We start from the raw sequence: 15,921 nt of genomic DNA, 5'->3' as shown, positions 1-15,921 counted from the left end.
AATAAAAGAGAGAAGATGCAGCTGGGAAGTGGGGCACTCACTCAATCCGGTTCCTGTTGGCTGGACAATCTAAATTAAAAAAGGACTTTTCTGGAGTGACCCACTTTTCCGGATTGACTCCACCTGGCGTCCAGGGACAGGATACCTTTACATGGAAGAAAACAGGACAGAAAAGCCTCAGGGAGGGAAAAGGGGGGTGGTGGTAAAATTGAACTGTTGTAAGATAGGAGAAGCACAGAACTGAAAAATTAGGCAAATGGGGCACTAGTGAGGGAGAGATTTAAACAAATCATAGAAGCTGGGGAGAAAATGATGCACAAAAACAAATGAAACAAATCAAGATTCCTCGAGAAGGAACAGAGGAGAGGAAGCTTACTTCTGGAAGTGAAACAATTGCATAACAAGTGCAATCTCAAAAACTGTACCGCCCATCCAGGGCAAGAATCAGATGAAGAAGAGCTGAAAAAATCTGATTAGAGAAACATGGGTTATTCTAAAGGTCTAGAATAAGGTGAACTAAGTGTCAAAGAAGAGATTTAACACAAAGCCAATCAACAATAAAACCCTAGGCAATAGATAAAAGCTAATCTTTAGAGTAAATTCATCAAGATAATCAGATGCCTAGACATCAACAAAAAAATACTAGTCATACTAAGAAACAGAAAGATATGGCCCAGTCAAGGGAACAAATTAAAACTTCAGAGGAAACACAAAATTTGTTGGAACAACTTTCAAAGAAGTTCAAACAAATCTCCTAATTCAATTCAAGGAGATGAAGGAAAATATGGCTAAAGGGATAAAAGATATTAAGAAGATATTGCGTAAGCATCTAAAAGAATGTGAAAGTATAAACAGAAAAATTATGGGGATGAAAGGCACAATAGAAGAGATTGAAAATACACTAGAGGCATAAAACAGCAGATATGAAGAGGCAGAAGAAAGAATCAGTGAGCTAGAAGACAGGACAACTGAAATCTTACAAACAGAAGAACAGAGAACAGAAGAGAAAAAAAATGAGCAGGGTCTCAGGGATTTCAGTGACAGCATGAAGTGCATAAACATATGTGTCATGGGTGTCCAGAAGGAGAAGAGAAGGGAAACGGGGCAGAAAGAACATTTGAGGAAATAATGAATGAAAATTTTCCAAGTCTTATGAAACACATAAATATATGTGTCCAAGAAGCACAACATATTCCAAACAATAATTCCTAATAGGCCTACTCTGAGACACATACTAATAAGAATGTAAAATGCCAAAGATAAAGAGAGAATTCTGAAAGCAGCAAGAGATAAGTTATTCATCATGTACAAGGAATTTGCAATAAGACTTATGCTGATTTCTCATCAGAAACCATGGAGGCAAGAAGGTAGTGGTATGATATATTTAAGATACCGAAAAAGAAAAAACTGCCAGGGAAGAATTCTTTATCCAGCAATACTGTCCTTCAAAAATGAGGGAGAGCTGAAAATATTCATAAGTAAACAAAAGCTGAGAGAGTTCATCCACAAGAGACCTGGCCTACAAGAAATACTAAAGGGAATTTAGGCTGAAAAGAAAATACAAGAGAGAGAGGCATGGAGGAGAGTGTAGAAATGATTATCACTAAGAGTAACTAAAAGGGTAACAAGGGAGAGATACAAAAACATACATACAAAAGCCAAAGGATATCAACAGGATAAAGGGCATATATGAAAAACCCACAGCCAGCACTGTACTCAACAGTGAGAGACTGAAAATCTGCCCCCTAAGATCGAGAATAAGACAAGGATGCCCACTGTTACCACTATTATTCAACATTGTGCTAGAAGTTCTAGTCATAGCAATTAGGAAAGAAAATGAAATAAAAGGCATCCAAATTGGAAAGGAAGAAACAAAATTGTCACTATTTGCAGACGATATGATCCTATATTTGGAAAATCCTGAGAAACTGACGACAAAGCTACTAGAGCTTACAAACAAATTCAGCAAAGTGGAAGTATGCTGGCTTGAATCTATTATGTACCCCAGAAAAGCCATATTATTTTAATCCAATCTTGTGGGTACAGACTTATTGTGGGTGGGATCTTTTGATTAGATTGTTCCCATGGAAATGTGACCCCACCCATTCAAGGTGGGTCTTAATTAGTTTACTGGAGTCCTTAACAAGCTAAGAGAGAGAGAACGTGCAGAGCTGACACAGACCCAGATATTTGGAGATGCTAAGCTAAGAGATGAATCCTAGAGTTTGCCCTAGAGAATCTAAGTGAGAACCCACAGATGCTTAAGGAGAAACCACTGGAATCAGAAGCTGAAAGCAATGCAACCCGGGAGCAAAGGACCAGCAGACACCAGCCATGTGTTTGCCTTCCCTTAGAGATGCAGACAGAGAGACATTTTGGAGACAGCTGTTGAAACCAGAACTCAGGAGTAGAGTAGATATTGCCATGTGCTTTTCCACATGACAGAGGAACCCAGGATTCCATCAGCCTTCCTCAGTGGAGGCATCCTCTTGTTGATGCCTTAGTTTGGACACTTTTTTGGCCTTAGAACTGTAAATCTGTAACCTAATAAACCCCTTTTAAAAAGCCAATCCATTTCTGGTATTTTGCATTCTGGCAGCTTTAGCAAACTGGAATAGGCCGGATACAAGAGTGATGTGAAAAAGTCAGTAATGTTCCTGTACACTAGTAATGACCTAACTGAAGAGGCAATTAAGAAAAAAATTCCAATCACAATAGCAACTAAAAGAATCAAGTATCTAGGAATAAACTTAACCAAGGATGTAAAAGACCTCTACACAGAAAATTACAAAACTTTTCTAAAAGAAATCAAAGAGGACCTAAATAGGTGGAAAGATATTCCATGTTCGTGGATAGGAAGGCTAAACATCATTAAGATGTCAATTCTACCTAAATTGATCTACAGGATCAACACAATTCCAATCAAAATTCCAACAGCCTACTTTGCAGACTTGGAAAAGTTAGTTATCAAATTTATTTTTAAGGGAAAGGGACTTCAAATTGCCAAAAACATTCTAAAAAAAGAACAAAGTGGGAGGACTTATACTTCCTAAATTTAAAGCCTACTATAAAGCTACAGTAGTCAAAATAGCATGGTACTGGCACAAATGTAGACATACTGATCAATGGAATCAAATCCAGAGATTGGAAATAGACCCCCAGATCTACGGTCAACTGATTTTTTTTTTAATTGAGATTGTTCGGATACCATACAACTATCCAAAGATCCAAAGTGTACAATCAGTTGCCCACGGCACCACCAAACAGCTGTGCATCCATCAACACAATTATTTTTTTTTTCAATTTTTAGAACATTTTCACTACTCCAGAAAAGAAACAAAGACACAAAAAAGGAAACTCACATCCTCCCATACCCCTAACCACGCCCCCCCCATTATTGATCCATAGTTTTGGTATAGTACATTTGTTACTGTTGATGAAAGAATGTTAAAATACTACTAACTGTAGTATATAGTTTGCAATAGGTATATATTTTTCCCTGTATGCCTCTCTATTATTAACCTCTAGTTATAGTGACATACATTTGTTCTAGTTCATAAGAGAGATTTCTAATATTTGTATAGTTAATCACGGACATTGTCCACCACAAGATTCACTGTTTTATACATTCCTATCTTTTAACCTCCAACTTTCCTTCTGGTAACATGCGTGATTCTGAGCTTACCCTTTCCACCACCTTCACACACCTTTTAGCACTGTTAATTATTCTCATTACATGCTACCATCACCCCTGTCCATTTCCAAGTATTTAAGTTCACCCTAGTTGAAAATTCTGCTCATAATAAGCAACCGCTCCCCATTCTTTAGCCTCATTCTATATCCTTATATTCTGGTAACTTATATTTCATGTCTATGAGTTTACATATTATAATTAGTTCATGTTAGTGAGACCCTGCAATATTTGCCTTTATGTGTCTGTCTTACTTCACTCAATATAGTGCCCTCAAGGTTTCTTCATCAACCCATTTCTTCTAAGATGGTTTTGTTCAAACACTATACATTCCGTCCCAAGTAAACAATCATTGGTTCCCCACATAGTCATATATATATGTATTGAGCACCATCGCCACTCTCTGTATAATGACATTTCTTCCACAATGATGGAGGAAGAGTCAAAGAAGGCAGAGAGGCAAAAGAAAAAGGCAAGAGAAAGAGAGAAAAACAAACAAACAAACAAACAAACTTGATAGCTAGAAGGTGACAAAAGGAAAGATAGCATTAACCTAAAGTAGAATAAAGAGTCAGACAACATCACCAATGCCTGGAGTCCCATATCCTTCCCTATTCCCCACCCCCCCATATGCATTTAGCTTTGGTATATTGCTTTTGTTACATTAAAGGAAGCATAACACAATGATTCTGTTAATTCTAGCCTCTAGTTTGCATTGATTGTATTTTCCCCCCAATCCCACCCTATTTTTAACACCTTGCAATGTTGACATTCATTTGTTCTACCTCATGTAAAAACTTTTTGTACCTTTTATTACAATCGTTGAGCACCCTAGGTTTCCCTGAGTTACACAGTCCCAGTCTTTATCGTTCGTCTTTTGTTCTGGTGTCTCACATGATCCCAGCCTTCCTCTTTCAGCCACATTCACAGTCATCTTTGTTCAGTGGACTTACATTGCTGTGCTACTATCTCCCAAAACTGTTTTCCAAACCTCTCACTCCTGTCTTTTCCTTTCTGTCTGTAGTGCTTCCTTTAGTGCTTTCTGTAGAGCAGGTTTCTTGTTCACAAACTCAGTCATTGTCTGTTTGTCAGAGAATATTTTAAGCTCTCCCTCATATCTGAAGGATAGTTTTGCTGGATATAGGATTCTTGGTTGGTGGTTTTTCTCTTTCGGTATCTTAAATATATCACCCCACTTCCTTCTTGCCTCCATGGTCTCTATTGAGAAATCCACGTATAGTCTTACCAAGCTTCCTTTGTATGTGATAGATCATTTCTCTCTTGCTGCTTTCAGGATTCTCTCTTTATCTTTGATGTTTGATAATCTGATTATTAAGTGTCTTGGCATAGGCCTATTCAGATCTATTCTGTTTGGGGTATGCTGCGCTTCTCGGATCCGTAATTTTATGTCTTTCATAAGAGATGGGAAATTTTCATTGATTATTTCCTCCATTATTGCTTCTGCCCCCTTTCCCTTCTCTTCTCCTTCTGGGACACCAATGACACGTAAATTCTTGCTTTTCATTTTGTCTTTAAGTCCCCGGAGACGTTGCTCATATTTTTCCATTCTTTTCTCTATCTGTTCTTTTGTGTGTAGGCTTTCAGGTGCCTTGCTCTCCAGTTCCTGAGTGTTTTCTTCTGCCTCTCGAGATCTGCTGTTGTATGTTTCCAGTGTGTCTTTCATCTCTTGTGTTGTGCCTTTCATTTCCATAGATTCCACCAGTTGGTTTTTTGAACTTTCAATTTCTACCTTATGCATGTCCTGTGTTTTCATTATATGGTTCATCTCTTTTGCCATATCTTCCCTAAACTTTTTGAATTCACTTATTATTAGTTGTTTCAATTCCTGCATCACAGTTGAAGTGCAAGTTTGTTTCCCTGACTGGGCCGTAACCTCATTTTTTCTTGGTGTAGGTTGTAGTTTTCTGTTGTCTAGACATGGTTTCCTTGGTTACCCCAATCAGGCCTCCCCAGACCAGAATGGGCTAAGGTCCCAGAAGGAAGAAATATTCAGTATCCGGTTTCCCTGAGGGTGTGTCTTAGAAAGTTGGTACACCCTCTGATGCCTCCGGTCACTGTGCTTTTCTGCCCAGCAGGTGGTGCCTGTTAGCCTATAATTCTTGACTGGTGTAAGTTCTGAAACAAAGGCAGGTAGTAGAGCTGGGCCCCACCCCTTCCCTCTTAGAGAAGATAGACGCCCTAGGGGGAGGTCATTAGCATTTCAAATGGTCTCTCTCTGCCTGTGCTATACCCTTGTCTAGGTCACAGAACTGGGAACTGAAAATGGCTGCGGCTTTCTCCACTGAGTCGAAAAAGGAACAGAGCTAGTCCGAGGCAACCCTCCAGCTCTCCAAGGTCAGTCGTCACCCAAAGCCTCTGTCTACTTGTTGGGGATTTGTACTCATAGTGAGCAGTTCACACTCGCTAATTAAAACCCCAGTTGGAGCTCAGCTGAGCTATATTTGCTTGCTGGGAATATAGTAGTCCCCCTGCAGTTATTCTGGATTATTTACTAGTTGTTTCTGGTTTTTTTTAGTTGTTCTAGGGGGGCTACTTAGCTTCCACTCCTCTCTATGACGCCATCTTAGATCCTCCTCCCCAACTGATTTTTGACAAGGGCCCCAAATCCACTGAACTGGGATGGAATAATCTCTTCAACACATGGGACTGGGAGAACCGGATATCCATATCTAAAAGAATGAAAGAAGACCCCTACCTCACACCCTATAAGAAAATTAACTGAAAGTGGATCAAAGACTTAAATATAAGAGCGAGTACCATAAAGCTCCTAGAAGATAATATAGGGAGACATCTTCAAGACCTAGCAATAGTAGGTGGCTTCTTAGACCTTACACCCAAAACACAAGCAATGAAAGAAAAAAATAGATAAATGGGAACTCCTCAAAATCAAAAGCTTCTGTGCCTCAAAGGACTTTGTCAAAAAGGTGAAGAGGCGGCCAACTCAATGGGAGAAAATATTTGATAAGAGACTGATACCCTGCACATATAAAGAAATCCTACAACTCAATGATAATAGTACAAACAGTCCAATTATAAAATGGGCAAAAGATATGAAAAGACATTTTTCTGAAGAGCAAATACAAATAGCTAAAAAAAACACATGAAAAAATGTTCATCTTCACTAGCTATAAGGGAGATGCAAATGAAAACCACAAGGAGATATCATCGCAGACCAATAAGAATGGCTGCCATCAAACAAACAGGAAACTACAAATTCTGGAGATGATGTGGAGAAACTGGAACTCTTATCCACTGCTGGTAGGAATGTATAATGGTACAGCCACTGTGCAAGACAGTTTGGTGGTTCCTCGGAAAACTAAATATTGAGTTACCGTGTGATCCAGCAATTCCACTACTTGGCATACACCCAGAAGATATGAAAGCAGTGACATGAACAGACATTGTACACCAAAGTTCATAGCAGCGTTATACACAATTGCTAACAAGTAGAAACAATCCAAGTGTCCTTCAACAGACAAGGGGATAAACAAAATGTGGTAAAAACATATAATGTACTTCCATACAGCAGTAAGAAGGAATGAGGTCCTGAAACATGACAACATGGATGAACCTTGAGGACATAATGTGAGTGAAGTAAGTCAGACACAAAAGGAAAGATACTGTATGTTATCACTAATATGAGCACCCTGGATAATGTAAAATCAGTGTCTTAAAATGTAGAATATAGGGGCCCTAGAGAAAGACAGAAGCTAGAGAAGGGGAAATGATTACCTAATATGTACAGATATGTTAATGAGGGTGAATTCAAAGGTACGGGACTGGATAGTGGTGACGATTGTTTGTTAATGGGATTATAAGTATCAATGCTGTATTGAAGGCAAACATGATGGAAAGTGGTTGTTTAAAGGCATGTATCCCACAGATTAACACTACAAATACAAATAAGTTCTTGCAGGATCTACTTCTAAGGTATGACAAGGATACAAAGAGTTAACAATAGAGTGGTATATGGGAAAAACTAACTGTTGCATCCTATGAACTATATTTAATAGGAATACCTTACTAGTACCACACTAATACCAGGGATAAATAATTAGGGGGTGATAAGAACTTTGGGGTGTTTTGAGTTACAATAATTGCTTAACATTGAGAGTGATGATGTTTGTACAATTAAGTGAAAATAATGTGAGACATTGATTGTTTATCTTGGACAGAATATATGCTATGTGAAATTAGGAACCCCCTATTTAATAAGTCAGGCCCTTGATCTTGCAAAAGAATAGTCTTTTCATCAAATCATGTTGGGAGAACTGGATATCCATATGCTAATGAATGAAAGAGGACCCCTATCTCACACCATATTCAAAAATTAACTCAAAATGCATCAAAGACCCAAATATAAAAACCAGAACTATAAAACTCCTAAAAGAAAACATAGGGAAGCATCTTCAAGTTCTTATGTAGGCAATGGTTTCTTAGACTTTACACCCAAAGCACAAGCAATGAATGAAAAAATAGATAAATTGGACCTCCTCAAAATTAAAAACTTTTGTACAGAGGACATTGTCATGAAAGTGAAAAGACAAATACTCAATGGGAAAAAATATTTGGAAACCGCATATCCAAAAAGTGTTTAATATCCAGAATACATAAAAAAATTCTTATAACTCAAAAATAAAAAGACAAACAACTCAATTTAAAAATGGGCAAAAGATTTGAACAGACATCTCTCCAAAGAGGAAATACATGTGCTAAAAAGCACCTGAGATGTTCAACATGACTAGCTAGTAGGGAAATATAAATACAAATCAAAACCATATCCACTAGAATGGCTACTACTAAAAAAAAAACCCAGAAAACTACAAGTGTTGAAGAGGCTGTGGAGAAAGAGAACACTCATTCGTTGCTGGTAGGAATGTAAAATGGTGCAGCCACTGTGGAAGACAGTTTGGTAGTTCCTCAGGAAACTGAGTATACAATTACCAAGTGATCCAGCAATCCCGCTACTAAGGTACCCAGAAGAACTGAAAACAGGTACCAGAACAGATATTTGCACACCAATGTTCACAGCAGCATTATTCACAATTGCCAAAACATGCAAGCAACCTAAGTGTCCATCACAACTGATGACTGGATAAACAAAATGTGGTATATGCATACAATGGAATATTCAGCAGTATGGACAAATGAAGTCCTGATGCACACGACGACATGGATGAAGCCGGAGGACACTATGTAGAGTGAAATAGGCCAGACATAACAGGACAAATATTGCATGATCTCACTGATATGAACTAAACAGAATAAACAAATTCATAGTGTTAGAACCTAGAATATAGGTTACCAGGAGACAGCTGGTGTCAGAGAATGTAGAGCTGCTTAACTCATACAGAATTTTTATTTAGATTGTTGGTAAAGGTTTGGAAATGGATGGTGGTGACGGTAGCACATTATTGTGAGTATAATCAACAGCACTGAACTACAGACGTAAGTGTGGTTAAAAAGGGAAACTTTAGGATGTATATGTTACTAGAATAAAAATTAAAAGATAAAACATAGGACTGTACAACACAGTGAGCCCTATTGTAGACAATGGACTACAGTTAATAGTACAAGTATAAGAACATTCTTTCATGAATTATAACAAGTGTATGATACCAATCAAGATGTTAATAGGGTGGCATATGGGAAAAAACATACCTAATGTAAATTATGGATGCTAGATAATAGTACAACTTTAGTTTTCTTTCATCAGTTGTAACTAAGGTAACCACTGCTAAAAAAAAAACAAAGTACAACTTTAAAAAAGTGCTGTCATCAATTGTAACAAATGTTCCACATTAACACAAGATTTGGTGGTGGAATGGAATATGAGAATCCTGTATTTTATGCATGGATGTTTTGTAAACCCACAACATCTCTAAAAAAATATTTTAAAAAATTTTTTTTAAAGAGAATAAAAATCTGGCAGGATTCTACAATCTGATTGCTTCCAAAATGACTTTTATTCTTGCTTTTACTTGGGAGAAAGCCCTGATATTGGAAAATGGAGACAATGCATTATCAGTATAGTTTAAGGAAGAAAGATGATTTTTTAAAAACTGATACTGGAAAACAGACACAATGCACTGAATGTAGTTCAAGCAAGAAAGAAGATACAGAAGTCAAATTAGTTGACCTACCCTACCCAAGGGAGAATGATAGAACCAAAGATTGGAGAATGAATGTGCATTTGTGTTTTAAGTAAAAATAAAAGCTTTGTGCACATATGTAACATTTTTTAAATGATTCCCTGCTCTAACTGACTTTTTGGTCAGTAGTCTAAAGTTAACCACCAGTCACCCACACTGGATATACCAACATCATACCAGTCATTTCATACATTGGATAACAGAGCTTCTGCATTCAAGGCAAACTGCAGGACCATGTGCAGGGTGGGGTGCCATTTGTGTGTGTGTGTTTGTACATGAACACACTGCTCCTGGAAGGAGGCATAAAATTAGTCATCAACAGTTGCCTCTACAGGTGAGACTGGGGTCTGGGGTGGGAGAGAAACTCAATTTCAATTTATATCTGTTGGTATAATTAAAATATTATTACCATGTAAATAAATGACATATATATACACACACACACACACATATATATACATTTAAATTTGATATATATCTATATAACTTTCTAAAATTAAATCTAAAGGAAGAGATCAATGTAGATGTTCAGCTGGAAATATGTTAACATACAGAGGCGGCGGCAGGGATGGAACATCGGTGTAACATGACTCATTCACACACACAAGATATTAGCTGCAGGGGTCTGAGTCACCCCATCTGTAAAGCAAAATCAGACAAACTCTGAGATCACTTCAGCTCTATGATATTATGAAATGCTTTTTATTATCAACGTTTAGTTAAAGTAAAGGGTGTCTCCATAACGTATGCTACTCTCCAATCAGAAGGACCTTAAGAAGGGGGGTTCTATCCAATGATAAGGCCTCTCCAGGAAGCTATTATCCTGGGACCACCTCTCCCCTCTCTCGAATCCCACACCCGGTCAGACAGCAAGTTCTGCAGATGACCCCGCTCCATCTTGCCTTATTTCATTCAACTTCACAAATAGGTCCCAAGCACCTGCTGTGTGCTAAGCACCACTTTGGGCCCTATTCACTAATCAAAATGCCTTTTAAAAGCAAAAATTGAGCCCAGGGGGGTCCTGGTGGCCTGTGAGGAAGTTGAGGAGGGTGAGTCCCAGATGGGGCCTGCAGCAGGCTTGTCAATTCAATTATCCCTACAATTTTTGAGCATGGAGCAAGGTGAAATTTTTGCAAAGGCACAAGGGATGTTTTTAGGCAAGTACACTCAGCCTGAGGGTATAAAGCTGGGATTGGTGGGCTGGGTCCAGAACACTGACCGAGGCACAGTTCAAGGTCACCTGCAAGGTCCCACCTCCAAGGTGTATCGAATGCAGGAATGGCTTGAGACAAGAGGAAGTCCCAAATCACACAGGGACAGAGCAAACTTCAACAGTGAACAAGTCATCGTAAAGTTGGATTACTCAGATTTCTAAATTGTCAAATAATGGCCTTAATTTAATTTTTCTAAGAAATTCATTAGCTTTGTTTTTATTGTTAATAGAGATAGAACTATTCTGTAGTCAATATTAGAATTTGTCAATAAGTTATTTTAGTACAAGACATTTGAATGTTACTGTATAGTCCATGTATGATGGAAAGATTACAATTATATACATTTATTCTAATCAATAAAAACACTTTAGAATCTTAAAAAAAAAAAAAAGCAAAACTTGAAAACGGCTTGCTTGAATAGTTTGCTTTTCTCTGGCTGATCACGAATGAATACACATTGTTCAGCTCTTCAGCACCTGGCCCAAGTGTCGGATTCTCTGGCTTCATCTCCTTCCCCACCCCATCACATACTCCCTATTCTGGTCACACAACTCTGTCCCTACCTCCTAACCTTCGTTAATGTCCACGCTTACCTGAAACTACTCAGGTGTACCCTCTTTCAGGAAGCCCCTAGTAATCCCTGAGCCCGCTTCTACCATAGCGCTCACCACACCGTATAAGAAACACTGATTTTTTGTCTGTCTCTTTATACTGTCTGTAACATTGTAGGCAAACATTTCATTCATTAATGTAACAAATATTTAAGTAATTATCCTGGCCAAGCACTTTTGCAGGTGCTACGGATTTGGCAATGAGTGAAACAAAAATCCCTGCAGGCAGGGAGGAATCTTTCAATTTAGGAGAAGCAGCACACAATATACAAAATAAATAAGATATACAACATATTAGTGATGAAGAGAAATAAAGCAGGGATGGGAGATAGGAAGTGTGGATAATAAAGTGTGGGTGGGGGATAGGGCATGTCTGCTAGGAAGGGATGGGCAATTTTAGGCAGGTGTCTAGGGAGACCTAATTGAGGTGGCATTTGAGTGAAAACCTGAAAGAAATGAGGAATGAGGCCTGTAGGGTATCTGGGGAAAGAACTCCAAGAAAAGGGAACAGCCGGTCCAACAGTCCTAAGGCAGGAGCAGGTGAGGGGAGCTCAAGGTACAAGAGAGCCACAATGCACTGAGTGAATGAACGATGGGGAGAGACAGCAGAAAATTAGGTCAGAGAGGTGAGATATGAGGGTGGCGAATACTGTAGGATCTTGTATGGGCTCTGGCTTGGACTCTGGTAGGAAGAGTTCTGTCACATGGATGGACAAATGGAGGCTTGCCAAATCTAATTTTGAGGAGTAAGGTATCAGTCAGTTTTATTCTCAGCTCCCAGATAAAATTCTCTGGAAAGAATGCTGTAGTTCCCATTCATATCTAACATGAAGGCCCATCTAAAAGGGGAAAAAGAACAGAATGTTCCTGTACCCCAACAGTGCAAGTTCTAATTGAAATCAGAGCTTTAAGAGTCATCTTTAAATCTGAACAGAACATACATATTTTCCTTTGCCTCCCAGCTCCCATGAGGTGCACAGTTAAGGACATTTACTTATCCTCAGCAGCCGGGCAAGAGCTCCATCTGTTCTCCCCCCAGGAACTCTGGTTGGTCTGATGCTTTGCAACTCTGTGTTCCTTGGCATAGCCCAAAAAATACACACACCCAAAGTTCAACAGGCATTCTTTCCATTTAAGGAATTTAATGACCAGGGCTCTTTTCTACAGCTCTTAAATTCACTTGGATTTAAGTCTGGTCAACTTAAATCCCCCAGACGCATGTGTTGAATGAGTGAGTGAATCAGGCTTTGAACTCACCTCTCATACTTTTCTGGACACTACTACTTCCCTTTAAAAGTTTAGACCATTTAATGGCTCTTCTAGTGAGTATTACCAGATAGGTTGAAAAAAATTCTTCATAAGATGCATAATCAAAGTCTTCAGGCCTTTCAAATCCATATGGATCAACCCTACAATATAAAAGGAATAAAGAACTGTAGACCAAGAACAAATTTTCCGTATACACACGTGTGACCTGTAAATACAAGGTACACTACCAAAATACATCTTAGCATTAAGAAGCTGAGCTACCCTGTTCCCTCACCCACAACTTTTCAGCCAATCGTCAGTGTTTTTATGGATACAGGATGCTGGGAAAAGGACAAAGAGCCTGCGTGGGAAAAGCCACAGTACGCTGACTTCAGAGCCGGCCAATATTTAACTGGAACCGCGGCGGAGCGCCACTGAAGAAACCAGACCTGCCCGCGATAGGGAGCGCTCCCTGCCTGTCGCTGCTCCCGGCGACAGCGAGCCCCAGACGCGCGGAGCCCCGGCCGAGCACCCCTCGGCCCGCCCCGGTGGGGTGCGAGAAGAAAATGGTTTTGCCCACAGCGGCGCGGTGGCAGCGATTCCCAGCCGAGGGATGACACGCGACGCGCAGAGCTGCGCCAGCGGGGGACGTAGCTCGGTCCCCACCACACTCCGCGGGGACTCGGCGATGGGTCACCCACCTCGCGGCAGAGGCGCGTCCCCGGAGCCGCCGCGGCCCCCACCCGCCACCTACCTGGGGACCCGGTCCCGCGCCGCCTGCGAAGCCGCGCCTTCCCGGCGCCCCTGCTCTCCCTGCGCAGGGTTCATGGCGCGGGGATTCGCAGGGGACCGCGGGGAGGCGGCAGGGGGGCGGCGAGGGGAGCCCGGGGGCGAAGCAGGCGCCTGGGGCCCGGAGCTGGGCGGCCGCGCCGGGTGCAGTCCCCGCTCGAGTCCTCAGCGGCCGCGGCGGCCCCTCCCTGAGCCAGGCGGATCCGCGGAGGCCGAGGGGCGAGCGGATCCAAAGTTCATCTCCCGGGACTCCGGGAGCTACTCCGCTCTTTCCGGGCCCTGCAGCGGCCGCTAGGAGGCGGTGCGAGGCGGTGCGAGGCGGCGGGGCGCCCTGGCGGGGGCGATCGCGGCGGAGGCGGCCCCCTCGGCGCCCTTGGGCTGGAGGGGGCCGGGGGCCGCCGCTGCACCTGCTCCCGCGGCACCTGGAGGGGAACTTCCCCGGGCAGCCGGAGTGGCGGGCCCGCAGCCGGGAGAGGGGCCCGAGCCGTCAGCCCCGCGCCGAGAGAGGGAGGAGGCCGCGGGAGCCCGCAGAGCGGACTGGGGCGGCGAGATCCGGGCGGGGACTTGGCGTGCGCGAGCGCCCCGCGGAGCCGGGTGTGCTGAGGGGATGCAAACCCGGGCGGGGGCGACCCCACCGTCCTCTCCCCAGGAGCAGCCGGAGGGCTGGGCACGCGCCCTGGCGTCCTGGTTTGGGGGTCTGGGGCCTTCGTTTACGCGCCCCCGGGGGCCCTGGCGAGGGGCTGGGCCGGAAAAGGGCAGCGGGTGATGTTCAGCCTCGCAGGACATCGGCCTTCCAGCGGGCTTTGGAGGAAATAAATCCCATATTTATTCTTATTAGATTCCTTAAAACTTGACTGTCTGGCAGACGTCGTCTATCCCAGTCAAAAGGCAGGTGGGAAAGGCTGGAGTTTTGACATTTGACTCCTATAAAGTGTTTTGTTGTTGTTATTTTGTTGCTTCCCTTCAGCCTATTTTTCAGATCTGAAAGCAAAACAACACGTAAACTACAAGTTTATGGTCCCAGTATCTCAACCCTTTGGAAAAACCTGCTCTGCTTCTGCCTTTTCCAAACCTAAAATATCTCCGAGGCTTTTAGCTAAACGCATAAAACAGAAAGGAGAAAGGAAAAACAGTTTCATTTCTCCTCCTGTCTCCACACCCCTAATCAAATCCTAACCTTGCCAGTTAGCCAGGCATTGGAAAATTACAAGCTCTGCCAGCAAACCGCATTATCCGTAAAATTAGCTAGCTGTGGTTTCTAAAGGGAGATTAACTGCAGATGCACCACACCAGAAACCTCAAGATGAGTCCGTTAATATGCTCAGGTGTCAGGCTACGCAGCCCTGAAAACACAGGCAAGAAGCCTGGGGCTCCCCTCTTTTGGCTGTCATCCTTCCCCAACACTCTGGTTTCAAAGTCTTGAAGTATGAGTCAGAACTCAGGGTACTCTGTAATTTAACAGTAATATGATCACATAGCTTTATTTGCTTTTTACTTATAAGGGGAAAAAAGTACAGCAAAAACTAAACACAGTAACTACCAAATGTATGTATCAGCTATCCATCCCTTATATTCCAGGGTTTTCTTGATTTTGAATATTTTCTTTTTTGGTCCCCATAAAAATTCCTAGGGATTTCAATACTTGGGCATGAAAACCATTTCTCAAATTTTCATGTCTATGAGACAGTCAGAAATTTGGCAAAATGTGTTTTGCATTTTATTTTGGAAATGTGATGAGGTAAAAGAGGGTGCTCTTAGATTTAGAGATTATTTTACTTCTGAAGCCTCAGCTCTCAAATCTCTCACCCTCAAGGGTCCCTTTATTTAATTCAGAACAGTAGGCAAATTAGGTTTCCTGTAGAAAGGCACCAATCTGTCATGCAAATGTCATATTAATAAGATACTGGCTCAGGACCAACTCCAAACTTTGTCCAGTCCACCAAGGAGGAAAGTGTCTTTCTGGGACTCCAAATGCATTTTTTCATTAAGAGAACCCATAAATAATGGCTAAATGTTGTAGAAATAATATCAGCATTCTACTTCAAATCTATCAGGGCCTTTGTGAACTAACTGGAATCTTAAAATCTGTTTTTCAGGAATGTTCCATCCAAGAGCTAAACAAGGAGCTTTAAAAGTAACTTGTAGGACACAACCTGCTCCCAAATTGGAGACCCCTGTCTGTCAATTTTTACCCT

The 15,921-nt window shown here is 41.5% G+C and overlaps 1 protein-coding gene across 3 annotated transcripts in view; it reads right to left on the bottom strand.

Annotated features, from left to right (window-relative positions):
• Positions 1–14,275, bottom strand: part of GRTP1 (growth hormone regulated TBC protein 1) — a 69,964-nt gene extending 55,689 nt beyond the window's left edge. For 2 of the 3 annotated variants that reach the window (XM_037799874.1, XM_037799876.1), the window contains exons 1-2: positions 13,692–14,275; positions 12,947–13,098 (exon numbers count right to left, since the gene is read on the bottom strand). In XM_037799874.1, coding sequence (XP_037655802.1) covers positions 12,947–13,098; positions 13,692–13,765 — 226 coding nt within the window. In that variant the 5' untranslated portion in view covers positions 13,766–14,275. The remainder of the gene's footprint in view (positions 1–12,946; positions 13,099–13,691) is intronic. The other variant, XM_037799875.1, reaches the window with a different exon arrangement.
• Between the last annotated feature and the right edge of the window lie 1,646 nt (positions 14,276–15,921).

Source organism: Choloepus didactylus, chromosome 12, assembly GCF_015220235.1.
Source record: "Choloepus didactylus isolate mChoDid1 chromosome 12, mChoDid1.pri, whole genome shotgun sequence".
In the NCBI taxonomy this organism is placed as follows: domain Eukaryota; kingdom Metazoa; phylum Chordata; class Mammalia; order Pilosa; family Megalonychidae; genus Choloepus; species Choloepus didactylus.
This window is presented reverse-complemented; position numbering and strand designations above follow the sequence as displayed.